This window comes from Periplaneta americana, chromosome 3 (assembly GCF_040183065.1).
Source record: "Periplaneta americana isolate PAMFEO1 chromosome 3, P.americana_PAMFEO1_priV1, whole genome shotgun sequence".
In the NCBI taxonomy this organism is placed as follows: Eukaryota; Metazoa; Arthropoda; class Insecta; order Blattodea; family Blattidae; genus Periplaneta; species Periplaneta americana.
Genome location: NC_091119.1, coordinates 85,525,793 through 85,545,540, shown reverse-complemented (window position 1 = coordinate 85,545,540; position 19,748 = coordinate 85,525,793). Strand labels below are relative to the sequence as shown.

Here is a 19,748-nt window from a genome sequence, read left to right as displayed (position 1 = left end):
TGAAGAATTTAAATTAACAGCAGAGGAAAGAGAAACATGGTTGAAGCTACAAGGCGAAAGCTTTGAAATTGATTGATTGATTGATTGATTGATTGATTCATTGTAACGGTTCAATTTCAGGTAAACTAACGCCAAAATCTATTGTCATGCAATGTATTTTCGTGAAGTACCGTGACGATACTATTCTATCTGTACACTGACAGTTCCTTGAAGTAGCCTGTTGCCTGACTGTGCCGTGGTCCTACCTTGACCTCGCAGGAGACCCGCGGTCGCAGCGCAGAGCAGGAGCAGCCACGCCGCTCGAGGAGACATCGCACCTGAGTCTTCAGGTCATCCCACTACTAGGCCGGCGAGTGGCATGACATTTGCCACGCATGCGCCTCGCAAACGAGCTTTCGCAAGATCTGCCCATCCTCAATGACAGACGGAGGAGGGGCGGGGGTTCACCGGGCTGAGTTCCTTTCCCCACTCCCATGTTTTAAGAAATATTCTAAAATTATATTTAATAATAAAAAAAATACACTCTTTCAGCTTTCCCAATAACGGGACTGCCACAGTGGACAAAGCATAACAAACATACAGAGTGAAGAAAAAAAAAAAACAGACCAAAAAAGAGAAATGTGGGGAACGAACAAAAAAAATGGAAATTGAGTACAGGAAAAATAATAGCATACTTGTAACAGGCCTAAACATAGAAAACAAACATATTAGACGTTCGAACAAAAGTCCTTCCTTTTTAGGAAACAAAGTACAGGTGGTATTTTAAGACGGCAAGTGATCCTCTGATAGCAGTAAGGGAAACATCACGAATGAAGTCGTTGTTCAGCTGGAACTTCTTGCAGAAACTGACAAAGAGGCGAGGTATTGTGCCCCTAGCGCCAACCATTAGCCCAACTACTTCAATGGAGGTGAAGTGATATTTCTCCAAATAGAATGGAACTGTGGGCTTATAAATTCTGCATTTTTCTGCGTGGACTTCAGCGGGCTGCTGTTCCTGTAAAGCATGAAGAAGCAATCCATCATTGATGTTGCGAGTGAAAAAAAAAAAGTTTAATTGTTTCTACCGACAACGATCAATATTTAAAATAATGAATCCTTTACATTTCAGCTGACAAATTCTTTTAAATTGACTGATGACTTCAAAGAAATTACGAAGTTACCGTTTGGACTTCCGACTCATTTCGCCATCATTTCTTCATATGCCATTATCATTATTACTATGGTCAGGGTTAAATTCTAGATTTAGCGTGCTGTATACGTCCAAGAGCGCGACCATTTGGCGAAACACATCATCCGTAGAATGGGAGTGGTAAGCACAATAAGCAAGCCTTCGGGTTCCGTAAAAAAAAGACGCTACTGTTCTCAACATAATTAGATAAGTAGATTAAGGCTCGGTTCCAGAAATGAAATAAACTCAGTCCCAGATCACTAGAGCCCGAATTTCCATGCAAATGCATGTCTTTATGTAAGCTTGTTACACTTCCCAAACTTAGAAAATATTCGTTCTATGACTTATGGATTCCAAATATCCGTACCTTTTCCGTGCAAATTTGCTTGTTTTGGCCTTTTTTTTTTTTTTTGGAAGTAAATTCATGCACTATGCATATTTTAAAGATTTTAGATTTAATAGCACATATTTAGACTTATGTAATGCATATTATGTCCTTTTTCGTTGCTTTAGTGCATATATTATGTTAACTTGTACAGGGACATCATTTTCTTTGTACTTTAATTTTTATTGTACCTGAGTTTTTTAATGTACTTCACTCCCACCCCTTCTACTAATGAAGTTCAACCGTCCTCCACATAGATCTAAGACCGCATATATAGTCATAGTAGCCTTACGGTCACAGTAAACAGTACGTTCCAAAAATATGTTCGCGTTTTCCAGTGACGAAAGAGCTTTCAATATTGAATCATTTTCGGACAAGTACTGTCGTCCATTTGCCTACGTCGCATCCCGGTTTCCCCCACCAGCTTTTATTCGTCAGTTAGTGGCTGGGCTGTCTTAGCTCTTTTCTGAAAACATTAATTTCTGTTAGGAATTGGACGTCTATGTAATGTTATACAACTATTTAAAATAATTTAAATGAAAGGGCCTCGTTATGTAATTAACTGTCACGTGATTTCCCCCCTTTCTACGACCCTACGACAAAACCCCTTGGACGGACAGTAGATAGTATGTCTGAGTAATTTTATCTTTTCGGATCGGGCAGAAGTGAAGATTGAATTTACAGTACGTAAGGTATTCTTTTATAAAATAGGTACAGAATTATTTCAACATGAGTTACTAGTACGAAGGACGAAACAGGTACTTGAAATTAGGTACAATAGTCTATAGTGCGATAATGTGCGCAAAAGAACTTAAGACTGTATCGAAATAAACGTCCACCATTTAAAAAAATGTGTTTAAATATCCATATTATGATTATTTTTCAATTTAACTTCATTCTCTATATTGTACGCTAATGTGCTGTAGATAGTATAATATACACTGCATAATGAATATGTCCACATGGACAGCTCACTTCGTGAGTAAAAACACTCATTGTTAATACAGTACTTTATTTTGATTAAACAAAAACCTAATGAAAATTATCAAACTCAAAGCGCAATATTTCCTAGTTTACGTAAATGGATGAACTATTTTTCTTCCCTCCTATACCTAGTAAAGTGATTTGTTTGCATATTACGCCAGTATCATCGAACTCCAGTCGTGGAAGGGGGTAGCAAACGGCGTTGATCCAGAGGTATAGGCAAGTTAATATTAAAAATGTTAGTAAAAATAAAATGATGTCCGTGTATAATAGTGACTTTTATTAATGTTGCTTCGTAGAATCTAGTATTTCCACAAAAAAAATAATAATAATAAATAAATAAAAGAAAGCTACCAGTAATATGTTTTCGTGGCATCTTACCTGACATCTAGTCTTTGACCAGTAATATGGTTTCGTGGCATCTTACCTGACATCTAGTCTTTGGACTTAAGCACTAAGCCCTCTCTAAGTTGCACTGAAATTTCCATTCCCCAACTCTCTCTCGTTACATGCCGGCGGACAAAATATTGTAAGAAAGGAAGACAGAAGTACACTGGGGACAGAACATCTAGAAGCTTGTAGACCGTTACTTTTAAGCGGTCCGACCACCCCCTCCTCCCGCACTAGCAGGTACGGTACCATTCAGCTGCAAAACATTTTCTGAACGGAAGTTATTGTATTGTGAGAACGCAGCTGGATCAGTGAAAGTAAGTGGTCAACGTTTTCAGTTTGTATTGAAACGAACAATTCTGCTGTGTGTGGGCTCTTCTGTAGTGACGTCACTGAAGCCTCTAGTTGTTCTGTCCCCGGTGTAGCATGCTTGCAAACTGCAGTTTAGTAGACTATACTTTTGTGTCGAATTGTGAAGTGCTGCTTTTCTAAGGCTCTGTTAGAACTGCAAGAAGAGATCTTGTTTCAAAATGGATATGGGATGTAATTTATTGTGATTGCTGGACAGTTTGAAACATGTTAAAGAGAATAGTGTACGCAGTGAGGGATAAAGGAATGATTAGTTCTGACCCCTTTAAAAGCGGTTATTAGAAGAATAGGAAGAGAAATGTTTTCTTTTGTAAAAGGGAGTAGAGTGATGACCAAAGGGTAAATACAAGGAGGATTACAGGAGGTCCTAAACCCTTCCTCCCGCATCTTTGTAAAAGTGAACCCGTGGAAATTCCAAGACCGAGTACATAGTAGCATACCCCTAGTGGGAAGAGGTGCGAAATTGGTCAATGCCTACTACCTACATGACGAGATTAGATTCGAGTTTCGAACTGTGAACATCAGGATGTCGAAGCGTAAAGAGTTTAAGTTAGAAGATAGAGCGAACATTAGTACTGATATTGAACGTGGTCTGACCCAAATGGGTATTAATACTGTATGTATAGCAACGTCAGTAGTATAAACACAGACACTTCGGTTTTAGTGAACCTCAGATATAGTGAACGAAATATGCTGGTCCGCAGAGGTTCACTATAACCGAAGTTGACTGTACTTTCATCTGTGGAAAATACTTTGTTACCGTATTCAGTCACTAACTGTCGCAAAAAAATTTTGTCTACTTTGTTTTACTTTCGGTATTTTTACATCTTCACTTGTGTGATTCAATATGCTGACTGCGGGCACAGCGGCCACAATATTTGTTCTGTTGCGTTGAATGGGGGGAAGCACGTAATACACGTGATCAGGAGTCAAGGCTGATAAAACCATAGGGAAAATTCTTATATGTAAGACGCAATCGAATTGCATAAGCAATCTGCAGTCGGTTTTCGAATATATACTACTGTTATTGTTCAGTCAACTATCCAAAGAAAGGTCTGAACCTCACAAGTGATAACAAGGCACCATTTATGAAGCAACTAGGCCAGGAGATAATGGGGTAAGGTGGTCAGTTCCTTTTCCCTATATACTACTACTACTACTACTACTACTACTACTACTACTACTACTACTACTACTACTACTACTACTACACCGTAAAAAAAGTCCGTTCATAAGCAGTAAAGGGCAAAAATGCAAAAAAAAAAAGTGAAACATTTCCTAAAAAATTATCAATAGACAATAAAAGACAGAAAAGTGCAAAATAAAGGAAGGCTATGTTAATTCGTGTTGAAGTGAAATGAGTTTGTATTGCATATTGCATTGTCTGTGATGTCTCAGAAAAAAGGATGGTATTTCACCAACTTCCAAGCCCTATTATTAGTGTTGACATCCATGGTCTATTTGGATCGACAGAGGACGTTCCCTATAGCATTATTGAGTGACACCTTTTTGGATTCGTCGTGAGATCTTCTCTGTTGATCACGCAGTTTGGACATATTAATCATTGGACATGTGAGGAATAGAAGGATCGGCAGGTTTCGTATCCGACTGAGCAGCTTCCTCAAGCTCTCCTTTCTGATGTTGCCTGCACTTTCTGGACCATCGAGCCTCACTTATAGCGGACGTTTCCTGGGTTTCTTGATCCGTTCTATCGGCGTGAGCGCGTTTCCTCAATTTTGACTTGGGACAATCGGCTATTATATTGCGATCTTGCGCTCATTTTCCAATAAAATTTGTTTACATGCTCACAGCACCCACACCGAAACTTGTGATTGAAATGTTAGCCGGTTATCTTTCGTATCGATTGAAGAAGAATGCAAATAAACTCTTCTATAGTGAAGAAAAAACTGTGAACGTAAGAAATCCGACTGATTACAGTGTGTTTCACGGAGAAATATTCGTCCTTCTGTTGACTGGCTTCGTGTGGTTTACGAATTTGAAAAGTGTTTTGAAGGGTAGCATGTGACTACATTAAACAAGTTCAAAAACCTAGCACAAACATTTGCTAATATACTGAACGAAAAGATCTCTAGCAGGCTTATAGAGCTATTTGTTATTTAATGATACTCCAGAACTCGATCATCATGAAAGCTCTCAACAAACGCCGACAAGGGCAGAAAAGTAAATCGTCTACAACTAGCCGTAAAACAGCAAAAAAATTAAGAAAATCAACTTGTAACGTGAGCACAATAACATAATATTCTTCTTAGAGAGTCATTCTCTATTATTTTCTTATTCTCGTTGTAAAGAAATAAGTGTTTAACAATGTCTAAAGAGCTCACAATAATTGAAAAATTGTTTGGGATCACAATGGTCTTTTCAAGAATGTCATAAATATCTTCGGTGCATTGCTTTCCATAGTATTTAGTATGAGGCATGTTAAAGGCCGAGTCTTGACGGCAGATGACATCTCGATCATCATGAAAGCTATCAACAAACGCCGACAAAGGCAGAAAAGTAAATCGTCTACAACTAGCCGTAAAACAGCAAAAAAATTAAGAAAATCAACTTGTAACGTGAGCACAATAACATAATATTCTTCTTAGAAAGTCATTCTGTATTATTTTCTTATCCTCGTTGTAAAGAAATAGGTGTTTTAAAAATGTCTAAAGAGCTCACAATAATTGAAAAATTGTTTGGGATCACAATGGTCTTTTCAAGAATGTCATAAATATCTTCGGTGCATTGCTTTCCATAATATTTGATACGAGCATGTTAAAGGCCGAGTCTTGAAGGCAGATGACATCACGAGCAGAGCTGAGGGTTCTGATGGCCCCTACCTTCTATTCTATTTTTCCTTGGTAGTAACCACTAAATCAGGCGGGTGAGGAAATCTGCTCTGTTGTTAGATGGCGAAGGGACAGATGGTTGAGAATCGCTTACCTCCACGCACGGTTTGGCAACGCTGATCGTGCAGTGCTGCCTAGTAGGACTATCTACCTATCTGACATTTTTAGCGTATTAAATTCTATTTATTTAGAAGTTTTCAGGGTCCAACTTTAATAGTGTTCACCACTGACAACAAGATTGAAACAACGATAAAGAAATTAAACTTATGGTCTCGCCGAGTTGACAAGAATTCGATCAATTTCAATACTTTCACAGTCTCAATAATATCGTAGCAAGAGATGATGATGATGATGATGATGATGATGATGATGATGATGATGATGATAGTCTCTCATCTCATATTCTTGAAAATATATATGACTTATATTTACGTGTCAGCATTTCTTTCCATGTAATGGGTGTATCTCACATTCCTCGTTTACGGTGCCATTAACACATTATTACCTACACGTACCTCCTTTGCCTCTCAGCATTATTGAGTGACACCTTTTTGGATTCGCCGTGAGATCTTCTCACTCGGTCTAACTTTCCACTTAATATTTATCCTACATTTCATTTTATATTTTCTATTTGTTCACTAATCCTAATATTAATCATTTCTCAGTGTTCTCCCTAATATCATATACTACTTTAATTTTTTTAAACTAATATTCACTAAAACCTCAATTTCAGTTTTTCCTATACATTACCATAGTTTCGCTGGAATACAGCAGAGCCCAAAACTAATGCACATTTGTGCGCACTTATCATTATTATTATTATTATTATTATTATTATTATTATTATTATTATTTACTTTATTTTTACCATTGGCCTTTTCTCCTATCTTTCTCTTATATTCATTTACTTGTTTCAGTGTTAAAATGTTTGTACTACTTCCTTGCTATCATTTATTCACTTCTCTTAGTACTTTTTTCCTATTATTATTCACTCTTCCTATTTGCACTCACTTTCACTTTCTCGCTACTCTACTTACCCCAATTCCTTTCTCACTATTCTCACTCACTGTAAATACTTTTACTCTTTCTCTTCTCATTTGATTATTCTCTTCTTCTTTTCCTTAAACTTCTCGATCTTTTTCCAGTTTCACTTTACTTACACTTCGCATCTAATACCTCTAAAATGTTAATTTCCAAATTCTTAGCTTTTCATTACTGTTCATCTCAGCCTTATTTCTATCTGTCTTTCTTCCTATTTATTTCTTCTTTCCTTTCAATTTCATTATCTCTAACACTCACTGAATCTATAAATGGGTTACCTATGCTAGTACTGTTTTGAATGGTTTCTTCTCCTCCACCCACATTTTTCACTTGCATAATAATTATAGTAAATTTCCACTTATATTCGCACCCTTATTCATCTCACTTTCTCTCTTCTTATCATTTCTCGACTTCAGGTTTCTCTTCCCCCCCACTCTCCATTTTGCTAGCACACGTGTTCCTTGCTACATTCTTATCCGCATTTCTGCTGGAGTGCACTGCCCTTACTGCCGGTCTCCGTAGACTTGCATTCCTCTTACGAAGCATGATCACGTTATTGATACTGTTTTCTTTTCTACATATGTTGTGTTACCACCTTTACACTTACTTTTACGTCAGTAGGCTTATGTGGGTTCTCGCAAAGACTTTGGTTCCCGTGGCCACGGTGGGTTCCTGACCTCGTTACTATTATCTCCTGTTACCATGTGGTGATCTGCGACTATCAGTTGTTCTGTCCTTGCAGTTGGGATGATTTTTTTTCCACCATTCGTGTTCCTTCCATCGCATCGGTTTACGTACAGTGTGTCTAGAGATAGTGTGGACCGCGGCCTTGGACAGGGCAAGAGTTGCCGCGGTTGCCGCACTTACTGCCAGATACTGTCCACTCTATCTCTAGACCAGCAATCATCAGCACAGTGCACCCTCGGGCTAGCGTCTCTTATCCGCGGATAAGAGATGCACTGGCATGCTCCGTGGCTGCTGGCGGGCATGCTTTCTGCCTCTCCTTTCTGCACGACGGTGTATATTACGATACACTCCTTACCCTTCAGTACTGACGACCACTGTTCTAGACGCATTGTAGCTATTATTGACTGTCGGCTGCCTTCTTATTAGTGATGGGGTGTGATTTGCTTATCTGTGATTTTGTCGCTGGTTCTGTCTGTGTCTATAGTTACAAAATCACAGTTCTAAGAAATCACCATCTCAGACCAGTAGGTACGTGATGGCGACTGTAAATAAATTAGTCATACCAGTAAATTAATAAATACTTATATATAAAGAAAGGATAAAGAAAGAATGAATAAATAAATAAATAAATAAGGAATGGTAAGAAATAAAGAAGAAAAGAAATAAATAAATAAATAAGTAAATAAATATATAGAAAGAAAGAAAAGAAGGAAGGAAGAAAGAAAGAAATATCTAAATGAATGAATCTTAAAAAATTTACTAATGGACATTAAGTAAATGATTAGTAAAAATAAAATAGACGTTTGGCGAAAATAAACAAGTGAGAAAACTCTGACGTACAGAGTCTTTCATAAGTAACGAGTTTATCGAAAAATCGACTATCTTGGGATATTTTTTTGAAATGCTGTTTATCCTTACGAGAAAGAACCCTTCCCGGTGCCGTACAGTCGATTTGGAAACAAACATCCCCTTCCCCCGCCGCCAGAGGAAGCTACTTTTCCATACTTATCCATGTGTAATGTAGGCTACATTTGATGCCAAATTAAAATGACTTGGAACATGGCCTTCTATACGGCAAGGATAATGGCACACGGCCATGCCTACACATTGTTTTCATAGACTGGAATGATAAAATGCCACGCAGCCGCTTAACGTTATTGCAGAAGAGAAAAATTGCTGCCTGGTTTGAACCTGGAAACAGTGTCGCTCAAATTAAGCGTTTATTCCGTTAGCAGTTCGGTGATCAACAATTGAAACTGTTTTTACCAGCGGCCGGTGACCGAAATCCTCGGTGAGGCCAGATACAACTAGTTGAAGTGCCTCCAATAGGAAATGTTTATTCATGATATTAATTATTATTATTATTATTATTATTATTATTATTATTATTATTATTAATATAATTATTACTATATTATTATTATTATTATTAATTAAAAATAATACTGCCACTCACCAAATAAATTGTTATGCTGTGAGTTTGTTTCGGTGATTGTGTGAGAGTGATGAAGCAACCCACATTATGCTCAGCTGAAGAAATATATGTTGAAATTCCCCTGGAAATATTTTTCAGATCGCTGAAGCTCTCAGTGCACACACTGTTCTTTCTTTCTTTCCTTCCTTCCTTTTCATTTTTTTTTCCTTTGATAGCAACAAACAAGGTTTATTTCTATTTAAGATTGTTTTGCACCACATTAGCCAACTACTTAACCATTTAGGTTGTCCATATCACGATGCAATAGAAATTCGCGTTTTAAGATTACCTGTCAGAAAAACTGTCAGCGATGGCGTAGGCATCTCGGTAGGCTATATCTTTATTTAAAACTTCCTTTCTTTCAACGTTATTTCTTCTAGAAAAAGGACACTCTAACAATGGATTAACTAGGTCTACATGATCATTATTGTCCACACCTGTGGAGTAACGGTTGGCGCTCTGGTCGCGAAACCAAGTGGCCCGGGTTCGATTCCCGGTCGGGGAAAGTTACCTGGTTGAGGTTTTTCCGGAGTTTTCCCTCAACCAATTACGAGCAAATGCTGGCTAACTATCGCAGCTGGACCCCCGGACTCATTTCATCGGCATTATCACCTTTGTCTCATTCAGATGCTAAAAGATGCTAAATAACTTAAGATGTTTATAAAACGTCGTAAAATAATCTGCTAAAATATAAAAAAATAAATAATTCATCATTATTTCTCGCATCTATTTCTGTCTTTATTTTCCCGAAACACATAACAACATTGAACCACACTCACTACTGTACTACGAAGTACAATAGTATTTCGCTTAAGTCATAAACTAAGACATAAGGGGAGAGAACAGTATGGGTCTCTGCCTGCTAAACAGCGGGAATTTTTATGTTATTTATGGCCTATTTAGGAAGACAAGTCACCACTGCTATACCACTCCATTCCACCCTCGAGATCGATCCATGGATGGGAGGAGTGAAAGCTGACCAGGCCACGAGGCCAGACGAATTGTGCCTCAGCTACACCGTTTCAAGTGCAACCTCAAAGCTCGTGAAAACATACGAAATGCAGAACCCAGACCCGGCACGAGCCATCCTGGCCTAAGGAACAAATTTTACTGCAAAACAAGTAATATCCATCATTAAGTTTTCAAATACTTCTACAGCGATATAGGCTTCATTCAAATGACTAATATATTATATAGGCCTAAAAACACAAAACTTGATTTCAATTAAGCCAAGTGACTGAGGCCTGGCCTCACTTGCCTCAGTCAATCAGCCGCCACTTTTGTTTAATAGCTCTGGCGTCGAGGGGAGGGGATGTTTGTTTCCAAATCTACTATACGGCATCGGGAAGGGTTCTTTCTCGCTAGGGTGAACATCATTTCAAAAATTTATCCGAAATAGTTAATTTTTCGATAGACTCGTTTCTTCTGAAAGATCCTGTATTATAATAATATAGACAAAGATGAGATGGATCTAGTTGAAGATAGTACGTAGTTGGACCTGAGAGGACTCTTCACTACACAAGGTAAAATATATTCTATTATTATTTATTACTTTTGAAACACAGATTTACGATTACTTTTGTTATACAGAAATAATTATTGTAGGGATATTTTTGAGTGAAATAGGGATATTTTATAAGAGCAATAGAGATTTTTGATTGCAGCTGTATGGCGATACTGGGTTGAACTTCCGAGTGCGGTTTTGTTGCGATGGAAGTCGACTGTGTTTGAACATGTAAACTGACAGTTTCGTTGAGTTTTTACGGAACTACTAATTTTTTTCATTTAATAAAGATGTAGCTACTATTAGTGGAGGTAATGAGAGTATAGTAATTTATGTGATAGGTATATAATACATTATATAGAATTTAACTCGTATTTGAAAGAGGTAACGAGTAGGTTAGTCATGATTTTATTTTACATTCTCGTATTTTATAATAGACAGTGACCGGTTTTATGTTTTTATGTACATTTTAACGATCTTGTTAAGAGTTATTGTTGATTAATCCATAAACATAATGTTCTTCATAAAATATTAATTTTATGGCATGGTCCGTATGTTAGAGAGAATCCTAACCATAAATTTCATTTTGAATCATGCGTACATTACTTTTAACACTTGAATATAATTAATTGATTAACTAGTGGACTTACTCGTGTTAATTGTGTAAGATTTGTCCGGCTTACACAATTAACATGAGTAAGTCCACTAGTTAATCAATTAATCATAAATTTCAATTACTGTGAAGCCATATGTAGCCTAATTCCCTTTAAATATATAGTCCCCTTGGGTTTGATATGTATCCTGTGCTTGTGTTGTCCTGTATTATTGAGTTAGAAATTGTTAATAAAATGAAATAATTGTTTCACTAAAAACATTGTAAGGGCCATGCAAATCATTCTAGGTATGGTGAAAAGCGTGAGAAATTGTACCATTTTCATATTGGCTTCCGAAGGGGTCACTTTTCTCGTACTAGTCTTCGGTTAGCTAAGTGTGGTGCAGAGCGCTTTTGTTTCTTGAGAATCAGTCAACAACTTATAATATATTTCGTTCAAATATTAACTTACATGCGAGTATTTTCCACTTTCCAACACTTTTAATGGTAGACTACCTAGAATTATTTGCGTGGCAATGTAATTAGTGAAAGAATAATGAGATATTTTTAAGTATTTCTTACTCGATAACAGGACACTACCACCGGTTTTCTTGTCACTTTTCTCATTTGTTAATTTAATTAAACTTCTTCCGCTACGCACCAGACACGAGAGAAAAACAAAAACATACTTAAATAATTGAAAATAACCTGAAACTGTAGCACACTAAGACACTGTGAAAGCTATAAATCCACTCAACCAGCCTCAAATACCTTCGTTTTCTGTATAGGCCTACAGAACCGATGATTTTCTCGGAAAATTTTCACAAGAAATCATCACGTAAATGAGTGGTATCACCATGATGTTGCACTAAGCGGATAGCACTCCATTCTCTGCTGCAGGGTAAATTTATTTATCTACCAAAAAGTGTATCCTATGCAAGACATATCAAAAGCCTGAACAAACCAAACCTAATCTGTCATTTGATCCTAGACCTTACGAAAACTCACTTTCTATCTCCTACCTATTTACAAGGCATATCAAAAGCCTGAACAAACGAAAAGTAGCTTTCTGTGTTTACCTATCTACAAAAAAAAGTATGGGTCATTTGATTGTAACAAACGTTACCGTATAGTCTTAATGGGTTTGAACACTTCAAACTTTTCTGCCGTCAACTGCAGATAAGAACAATGCCCTAGAACATACTGGTAATAGAGGATAGCCTAATTTGGAGACTAGAGGCTATATTAATGCCAAAAACTTAATCTTGTGATGGTGCATGTTCTTGTGATTACAATTTGAAAAATGTAACAACTGTTACATCAGAGGACATGAATTCTTAAGTTGTGAAAGACTGTTACGAATGTAGGCTATTTTATGTCACATAACAAATCAAATTCAATCTATGAAAATTACAGATCTAAGTGACTCATGTTTTTAATTCTATAGATAGGGTGCGAAATTTCCGGTCGCCAGGTTGCCATTGGTGACCAGAAATTTTAAACAAGCGACCAAGATTTAATTAAAAATAAATATAGACCAACTTATTTTGCTGAGCTCTCGAGCTAAGCCTTAATTTTAGTTGTAGATATTACCACTGGCATTCAGTCGCAGCACAAACAGTGCAGCTTGTCAGTGATTGCCGAGTGCATTATGCTTCTGGGACATTGATGGTAATGTCACAACACATAGTAAAGAAGTAGACATATTTTATTCAAAGACTACCTTGTAATTTGGAATCATTCTGTCAGTTGTGTTAAGAGTAGGCCTATGCTTTTTAGTGGTCCTTGATCCAAGAGGCTGTAACGAGTTAATTTTTTTTTTTACATAATTTCTGAAGCATCTCTTTGTTGCAATTGTTTATTAACTAGTAGCCTATCCAAATTTCTGAACCATAGGTTACCGATGGAATTGCCATCCCTTTGTATAATTAAAATACTGTACCTCTGTCTACTTAAGTAATGTCCTTTTAATAATTGTAGCCACCCATATGTTTGTATTTTGTTTTCCTTATAGTAGCCTAATTATTTGTCTGTGAGATGGTACAACCAAGATAATTGAAACTGGAAAATTGAGGGGTTTGGGAGAAAAACCAGGCAGCTCCATTTTTTGTCATTTTTGAGTTATTTACTTATGCACAGAGTACAAAAAAATACGCTCTATCGTTTGGTCCAAGAACCAAGTAGTTCCAATACATTCACAGTTATAATGGGTTTTGGACCTGCCTCTTCTGTACATGCTTATTGTTTGTCGGTAAGTTTTTCTTCATTATCTCGAAAAGTGTGTGTGTGTATCTAATGCTCTGGATTTAACAATGAAGTCATCATCCTTCTTGCTTCCCAATATTTTGATGGAAGGTCCACAAAATCAGCTCATTAAAATGTTATCTCGAAAAGTACTGAATTGGAACTGCCTGGTTTTTCCCCCAAATCCCTCAATTGAGGACCGTTTTTGCAAAACTTGCTAACTGAAAAAACTAAATTTTGCAGGAGAGACAAAACACTGTAGTAAGCAAATTTTGCTGTAACTCTTACTTATAGCAGAAAGCAAGTTTTGAAAAAACGATCACACTTTGACACGCTATAATGAACAGAAATAATCCAATTTTACTAAGATGCATTTTACATCATGTAGAGGCCTGCCTTATGTTAACGAATCCATCAAAATCTCAATTTTGCAAATTTTGCAGTTAGCAAGTTTTGCAAAAACGGTCATCAATTGTTCTATTACCTTTCTTTCCACAAGTTTGGAATCGTGGGTTTTTTTTATAGAACCTGTTCAAAATGTCCCCCATTAACCTATATTTGTAGCACACCGATCCAGTTAATAATGCCAATTTAACACTGATTGTTGATGGTGTGATCTATCTGCTGACAAGTGTGCTTGATTCTGTATGCCAGGTGCAGCCGATCAAAATCATAAACCTTGACTTTTAAGTGCACCTAAACATAAAAGTCAATTGATATCAGGTTTGAGCTTCCTGGTATTCAATCAGCATTTCTTCAACAACCTAAACTAATGATCAAGGTATTGTTGCACAACATAGCATAATAAGCCTGTTGTAACCATATTGGATACTCGGCTTCTTGGTTCAGCAGGCTGGGTAGTGCTACAGAATCCATTGTGTTTAGGTACCTGACTGTCACCTATGACAATGTCTCTGAAGAAGAATGGACCAAAAATCTGATTATTCCATATTTCACATCAAACCATCAACTACACTCTATACCAGATGTCTTTGGTGCAAACCATAACAAGGGTCTCGATGCATCTCATGTTATCGCTGCGCTCCCATTGGTTGGCGAGTCATTACTTAGCTGAGAGCGTTGTAGACACTAGTGGGTGCATATCCTGGTTACGAGATGGTATTCAGAAACATGTCCACTACTACAGTTCTATTGCGTCTAGCATCTGTGTGGTGTATGAGGAGACGACAGCAGTACAACTAGTGACTGATGCAAGAAGATATGTTGAAAGACACATTAAGTTACTTTAATTTTCACTTTTCATTATATGAACGTAGTCGGCCACTTAATTCATACACAGACATTTAGTATCGTGTGAACCGCGCTCTCTTGCATTTCGTTCCGTTGTTTATATCTGCTCCAAAAACATCTGGTATAGAGTGTAGTCAGCACCTTTCTCTTGCTTGGCTCAAACCAGTGTGCATTTTCAGGAGGCCGATAAGTAATCAGTGTTATGATGATTAATTCACATGACACATGAAAATTAGTTTCGTCTGAAAGTGCTTGAGATGGGAATGTCCTATTTGTTTGACATACATCCAATGCCAATTGGCAGAATTCTAGTGCCTGTCAGGATATTCTCTTTTCACTTCTGCTGTAGCTGCAATTTGAAGGGATGCCAGTTATGCAAGTTCAGAATGCAGTGACTGCTAGTCTTAAACACACCTTTTGCATGAATTGTGGCGAATTGATGTCTTATGGCTCCTAACATAAGACACTAAAACAGCAGTGCTGGTCTCACAAGCAAACCTTCCCAGGTTGTGGTGCTTGAATTTAATGAAAATGCATATTTAAGCTAATTTTCGTCCGTTAAAAAACGTGGTCATAGTCGTTCGTTTCGCTTTTTCCTCATTTACGAAATATAATGACTTGAAAATCGGTGCTATTTATGCCGCTTCTTGTGGGCTCTTGTATCCACACAGCTCCATGACACCGTATCACAGCTCTAGTATTAATGCTTTAGTTAATTTTCTTTTTCTCTTAACTCATATTAATACAGTACTCTTGCAGAAATACAAATTCAATTTGAATTTAAAATATGTATTAACTTTGTGACTCACCTTGAATATGTTAGTGTGGATTCGAAATGAGGTTGTCGGGACAAGCCATTGAATAATACAAACATTTTATACAGACTGGTTTTTCACTCTCTTCTGTATACTCCGTTGCTCTTATTTCCGGCAGCCAATCACGTTGCAGGTCGGCTATATTTAAACGTGTGCAACTTGTGATTCGCTGATGATGACGTAATGCATTTCCTAAGGCTCGATAAATACTTAATATAATTTCCCGCCATTTTGGCTCTTTCGTTGGCGTTTGCAGAAAGCACATGAAAACGTTATTTGCCGCTCAATTATTTGCTGAATTGCAGTGCGAGCTACAACATGAAATGTTTAACGGTGTGGCAAATAGATCCCTCGTCTGGTAGCTCGGCAACGAAAGAACAAAAATGGCGAATGATACTACCTACCTAGACTTTATAGAGCCTTCACTTCCTAAGACGTAAGCAAAGAGGAGGAGTCATGCCGGGAATAACAGCGTCGCGACTATAACACACACACTGTTTCCAACATGCAACATTGTTGCAAGAAAGTTATCAGACTTTTTCACGTGTTTCTCCATCACATATCCACACTTCTGTCACACGTATATTAGGATATCTTTGAGGACAGGTGAATGAAACTGGTGATATACAACAGAATGTGATGCCATTATGAAGCCCCTACCGCGTATTGTGTGTCTGGAATGTTTTCACAGATAATTTTATGTCTGAAATACTCTTCTAGCCTTCGAATTACAATTTTATATTGTCTAAAAAATACACATCCAAGGTTTGCACAAATCTTGTAGTTTTTGGAGGGATAATTTGTGCTTTAATTGTCTTACTATGTACAGTATTGTTCACTTTTTCATCAACAAATATGGTGTCATCTATCTGACCACTCCAGGAATCCAGAAGCAGTAGTGTGTCTTTCTTAATATCCGAGAGAAATACATCTCTTAACCATCTTCTCACGTGATTTTTTTTGTCAGTTTACCAGAACTACTTGCATTGACGAGGACATTAAATGGCTTATCTTTGTCTACACATTGTTTTACTTTAGGTCCAAATTCCCCTTTCGGTTCGTGAAAGCATAATATATACAGACGTGTTCCTAGACTTCCAGCTGCATACCTATGGATTTGGATGGTGTATGAATGAGTGACAGATCAGCCATTCCATGCGGACAGGTATGACATTTGCATAACATTTTTAACAAGTTTACTGACCCCCGATTTTTTGCAGTGTATGCTACAAATCTCATACCTGGATCACAGTATAATACATTAAACCTTGCACCCACTGTGTAAATATTGTCGCAGAATTCTAACAATAGTTAAGATAGCAGCATCGTAAATGTCCGAGGATGGGTGTGACAAAAATATACACTTGCAGTGAACACTTCTAATGAAAACAAGAAAAAACTGTGAACGTAATAAAACAAATATCTTGAGAATTTTTCTACTAGAAGTTCTTTAATGTTATACATGTTTCCTATAATGATTGCACATTTATACCTGGATCATAACTTTTTAAAAATAATTATGCACAGGACGGAAGTGACACTTTTCAGGTGTGACACTGTGAAGTTATATTTGGCCTATGTGTTGTATATTAAAATAGTTAAAATTTAAAACTAAAAATGATCCATATGATCTTTGGGAGCACTAAATTAAATAGTAGTAATTGTAATAAAATATTTTAACAACAAACATAAACACAGAAATCAACTGAGTTCTAAGATTGTTCAAGAACATCAATACTTCTAGAAAATACATAATAGAGTTTTGTTTCCTGTAATCTTTATAGTTGGTTCTGGAAGAATATCTATCAATTGTTCATATGAAACATAAGACACGTCATTTTAATCGATTCTGAAAATGTGAGTGTTTTCTTCGTCACACACTCTCAAGCACAAAATTTTAACTTCACCATGTTCTTCAGCTGCCAGAACCTCTTTCCAAGATTTCTTCCTCTTCTCAAACACTGTACTTGGAACATCTGGATTTGCTTCCAAAAGTTTTTCAATAACTACCTGTTTTTTTACTAGGGCTTGTAGGAAGCACCTTCTTCACTCTTTTAACTGCCTTACAAACGAAGTGACTGCACACACTTGTAAGAACCAAGTTCAGGAGTTCCATTTCCAGTCTTTACCTACTGCTCTCTTCTACCTTTCAGCATCTTTACGTCCTTTGGCCTTCAGTGTGTTCATGTCTGCAGATAAATATTTCTTTGCATTTGCTGCCTCTTCCTGTCTCTCTCCCTTTCCTTCAACAAGTAAACTTTTTTGGCTTCTTCATTTTAATTCAGTTTCTTTGTCCAATTTTGTTTTGATATTATCCACTTTTCTGTATTCATGTACGAAGAATAGTAATAAAAATAAAAGCATTTGAAATGTCTTGTGTTTTGAAGCGAGAACAAAATTCATTAATATTTTTTAAAAAAACTATCCTTATTTGTGAGAATGAGTCTATATGACATGAACACATACAACCACAGAAGTCTCCTATAAAATTCAACTTAATCTAATTTAATTCACTTTTCCATAGGTAATAGTAAATAAAGTTTTATAACCTCAGTCATACTCTGTAGGATGGGTGTGTCAGACAGTAACCAGAGCTTTGTTATGTCTTAATTCTGAATCAAGCAAAAGTAATATTCAGATTGTATTGACTAAGGACTCAACCTTACTTCTGTAACTTTTATTTCTTTTATAGTTTATTATTAATAAATGAAATAAACTTCAGAGTAATTTTTGAGTTGGGTGTGACACACACGACTGTTACCATTAATGTAATTAAAACTCGTTATCTACCTCACCTGCTTTTAGAATGAATTCCTAAAATGAGAAAGAAAATTACTACTGTAGATAAGATGACACCAAATCAGCTGATTGATGAAAAGAAGGAACAATTCAAGGACTCTCAACATAGATCATTTTTCACACTGAAGATGAGCATGTGCACACTTCACATTTGTTCATAAAATAGACACAAATGCAGTGAACTAAGTTGTTAAACTTATTTCTACTGTAAAATATAAATAATAAGGGTTTACTATTATTAGTCTCCAGAAAGAAATACTAAACTTTAAAAAATAATGTCCAGGCTCAATTTAGCATGGAATGGCAGAGATGGCATGGATTGCACTACTACTGTATTAAAGTATTAATGTGAGTTAAGAGAAAAAAACAGACTAGAGTATTAATGCGAGAGCTAATTCAGTGTTGTGGAACTTTGAGGTCCGAGTGCGTGCAAGAAGCAGCATAAGTAGCAACGATTTTCAAGTCATTATATTTCGCAAACAAGAAAAACTCAAAATGAACGACTATTACCATGTCTCTTAACGAACGAAAATTAGCTTAAATATGCATTTTCATTAAATTAAAGCACCATGGCCTGGGACAGTTTCCTTGTCAGTGGCACTCTATGGTGGACCACTTCTAGGTTTGTCGTGCACGCTTCTGTCTCTGAGAACTTTTGCACAAGTTTGTTCACACAACCTTGTGGGTGATTGGTTGTGTCAGGATGTAAACAGTTGAATCCCTCAGTCACTTTTCGCTGATTTCAGCTCCAGCTAGCAGAATGACATTGATGCATTCTTTCTTAGAGCCATATTCATCTAGGCTATACCTTGAAACAGAAGAATATGAAGGAATTCCTTATGATTATAGACTTTGGAATATTCTATAGTTTTTTAATTGAGTTACCTTAGAATCTAAAAGGTTCTGTTTCCTGAGTAGCTAGATCTCATGAAATTATAGGTTTCCGTCACTGAATTCAGTTATGTAATGTATTGCTCACTGTAATTTGTAGTATTGTTTGATGGGTATTAATTTGATAATTTGTAAACAATTATGTAATTATGGTTAAATCATAGAAAACGAAAGTATTTAAAATTTCAGCCATCTCTCTCAGCATTGATATAAAATGTAAATTAAGTAGACAAAAAGAGGACAGCTTTCTCTAATGCCTTGATTGACTTTTTAATATTCAATACTGTTTGCTCTCATTTTAATTG

At 36.6% G+C, this 19,748-nt stretch overlaps 2 protein-coding genes across 8 annotated transcripts in view; one reads left to right on the top strand and one right to left on the bottom strand.

Moving 5' to 3' along the window:
• LOC138696228 (uncharacterized) overlaps positions 1-395 on the bottom strand; it is a 44,829-nt gene extending 44,434 nt beyond the window's left edge. Inside the window, exon 1 of the mRNA XM_069820900.1 lies at positions 246-395. Coding sequence (XP_069677001.1) covers positions 246-312 — 67 coding nt within the window. The 5' untranslated portion in view covers positions 313-395. The remainder of the gene's footprint in view (positions 1-245) is intronic.
• The window catches only part of LOC138696226 (protein FAM219A), a 251,442-nt gene that overhangs the window by 191,527 nt on the left and 40,167 nt on the right, over positions 1-19,748 (top strand). Inside the window, exons 1-2 of one of the 7 annotated variants that reach the window (XM_069820893.1) lie at positions 11,039-11,162; positions 16,792-16,918. The exons of 1 other annotated variant lie outside the window; for it this stretch is intronic. In XM_069820893.1, coding sequence (XP_069676994.1) covers positions 16,886-16,918 — 33 coding nt within the window. In that variant the 5' untranslated portion in view covers positions 11,039-11,162; positions 16,792-16,885. Of the gene's footprint in view, positions 1-11,026; positions 11,163-11,224; positions 11,247-13,634; positions 13,695-14,341; positions 14,469-16,791; positions 16,919-19,748 lie in introns of those variants that run through there. 5 more of the 7 variants (XM_069820894.1, XM_069820895.1, XM_069820897.1 and 2 more) reach the window with 5 other exon arrangements.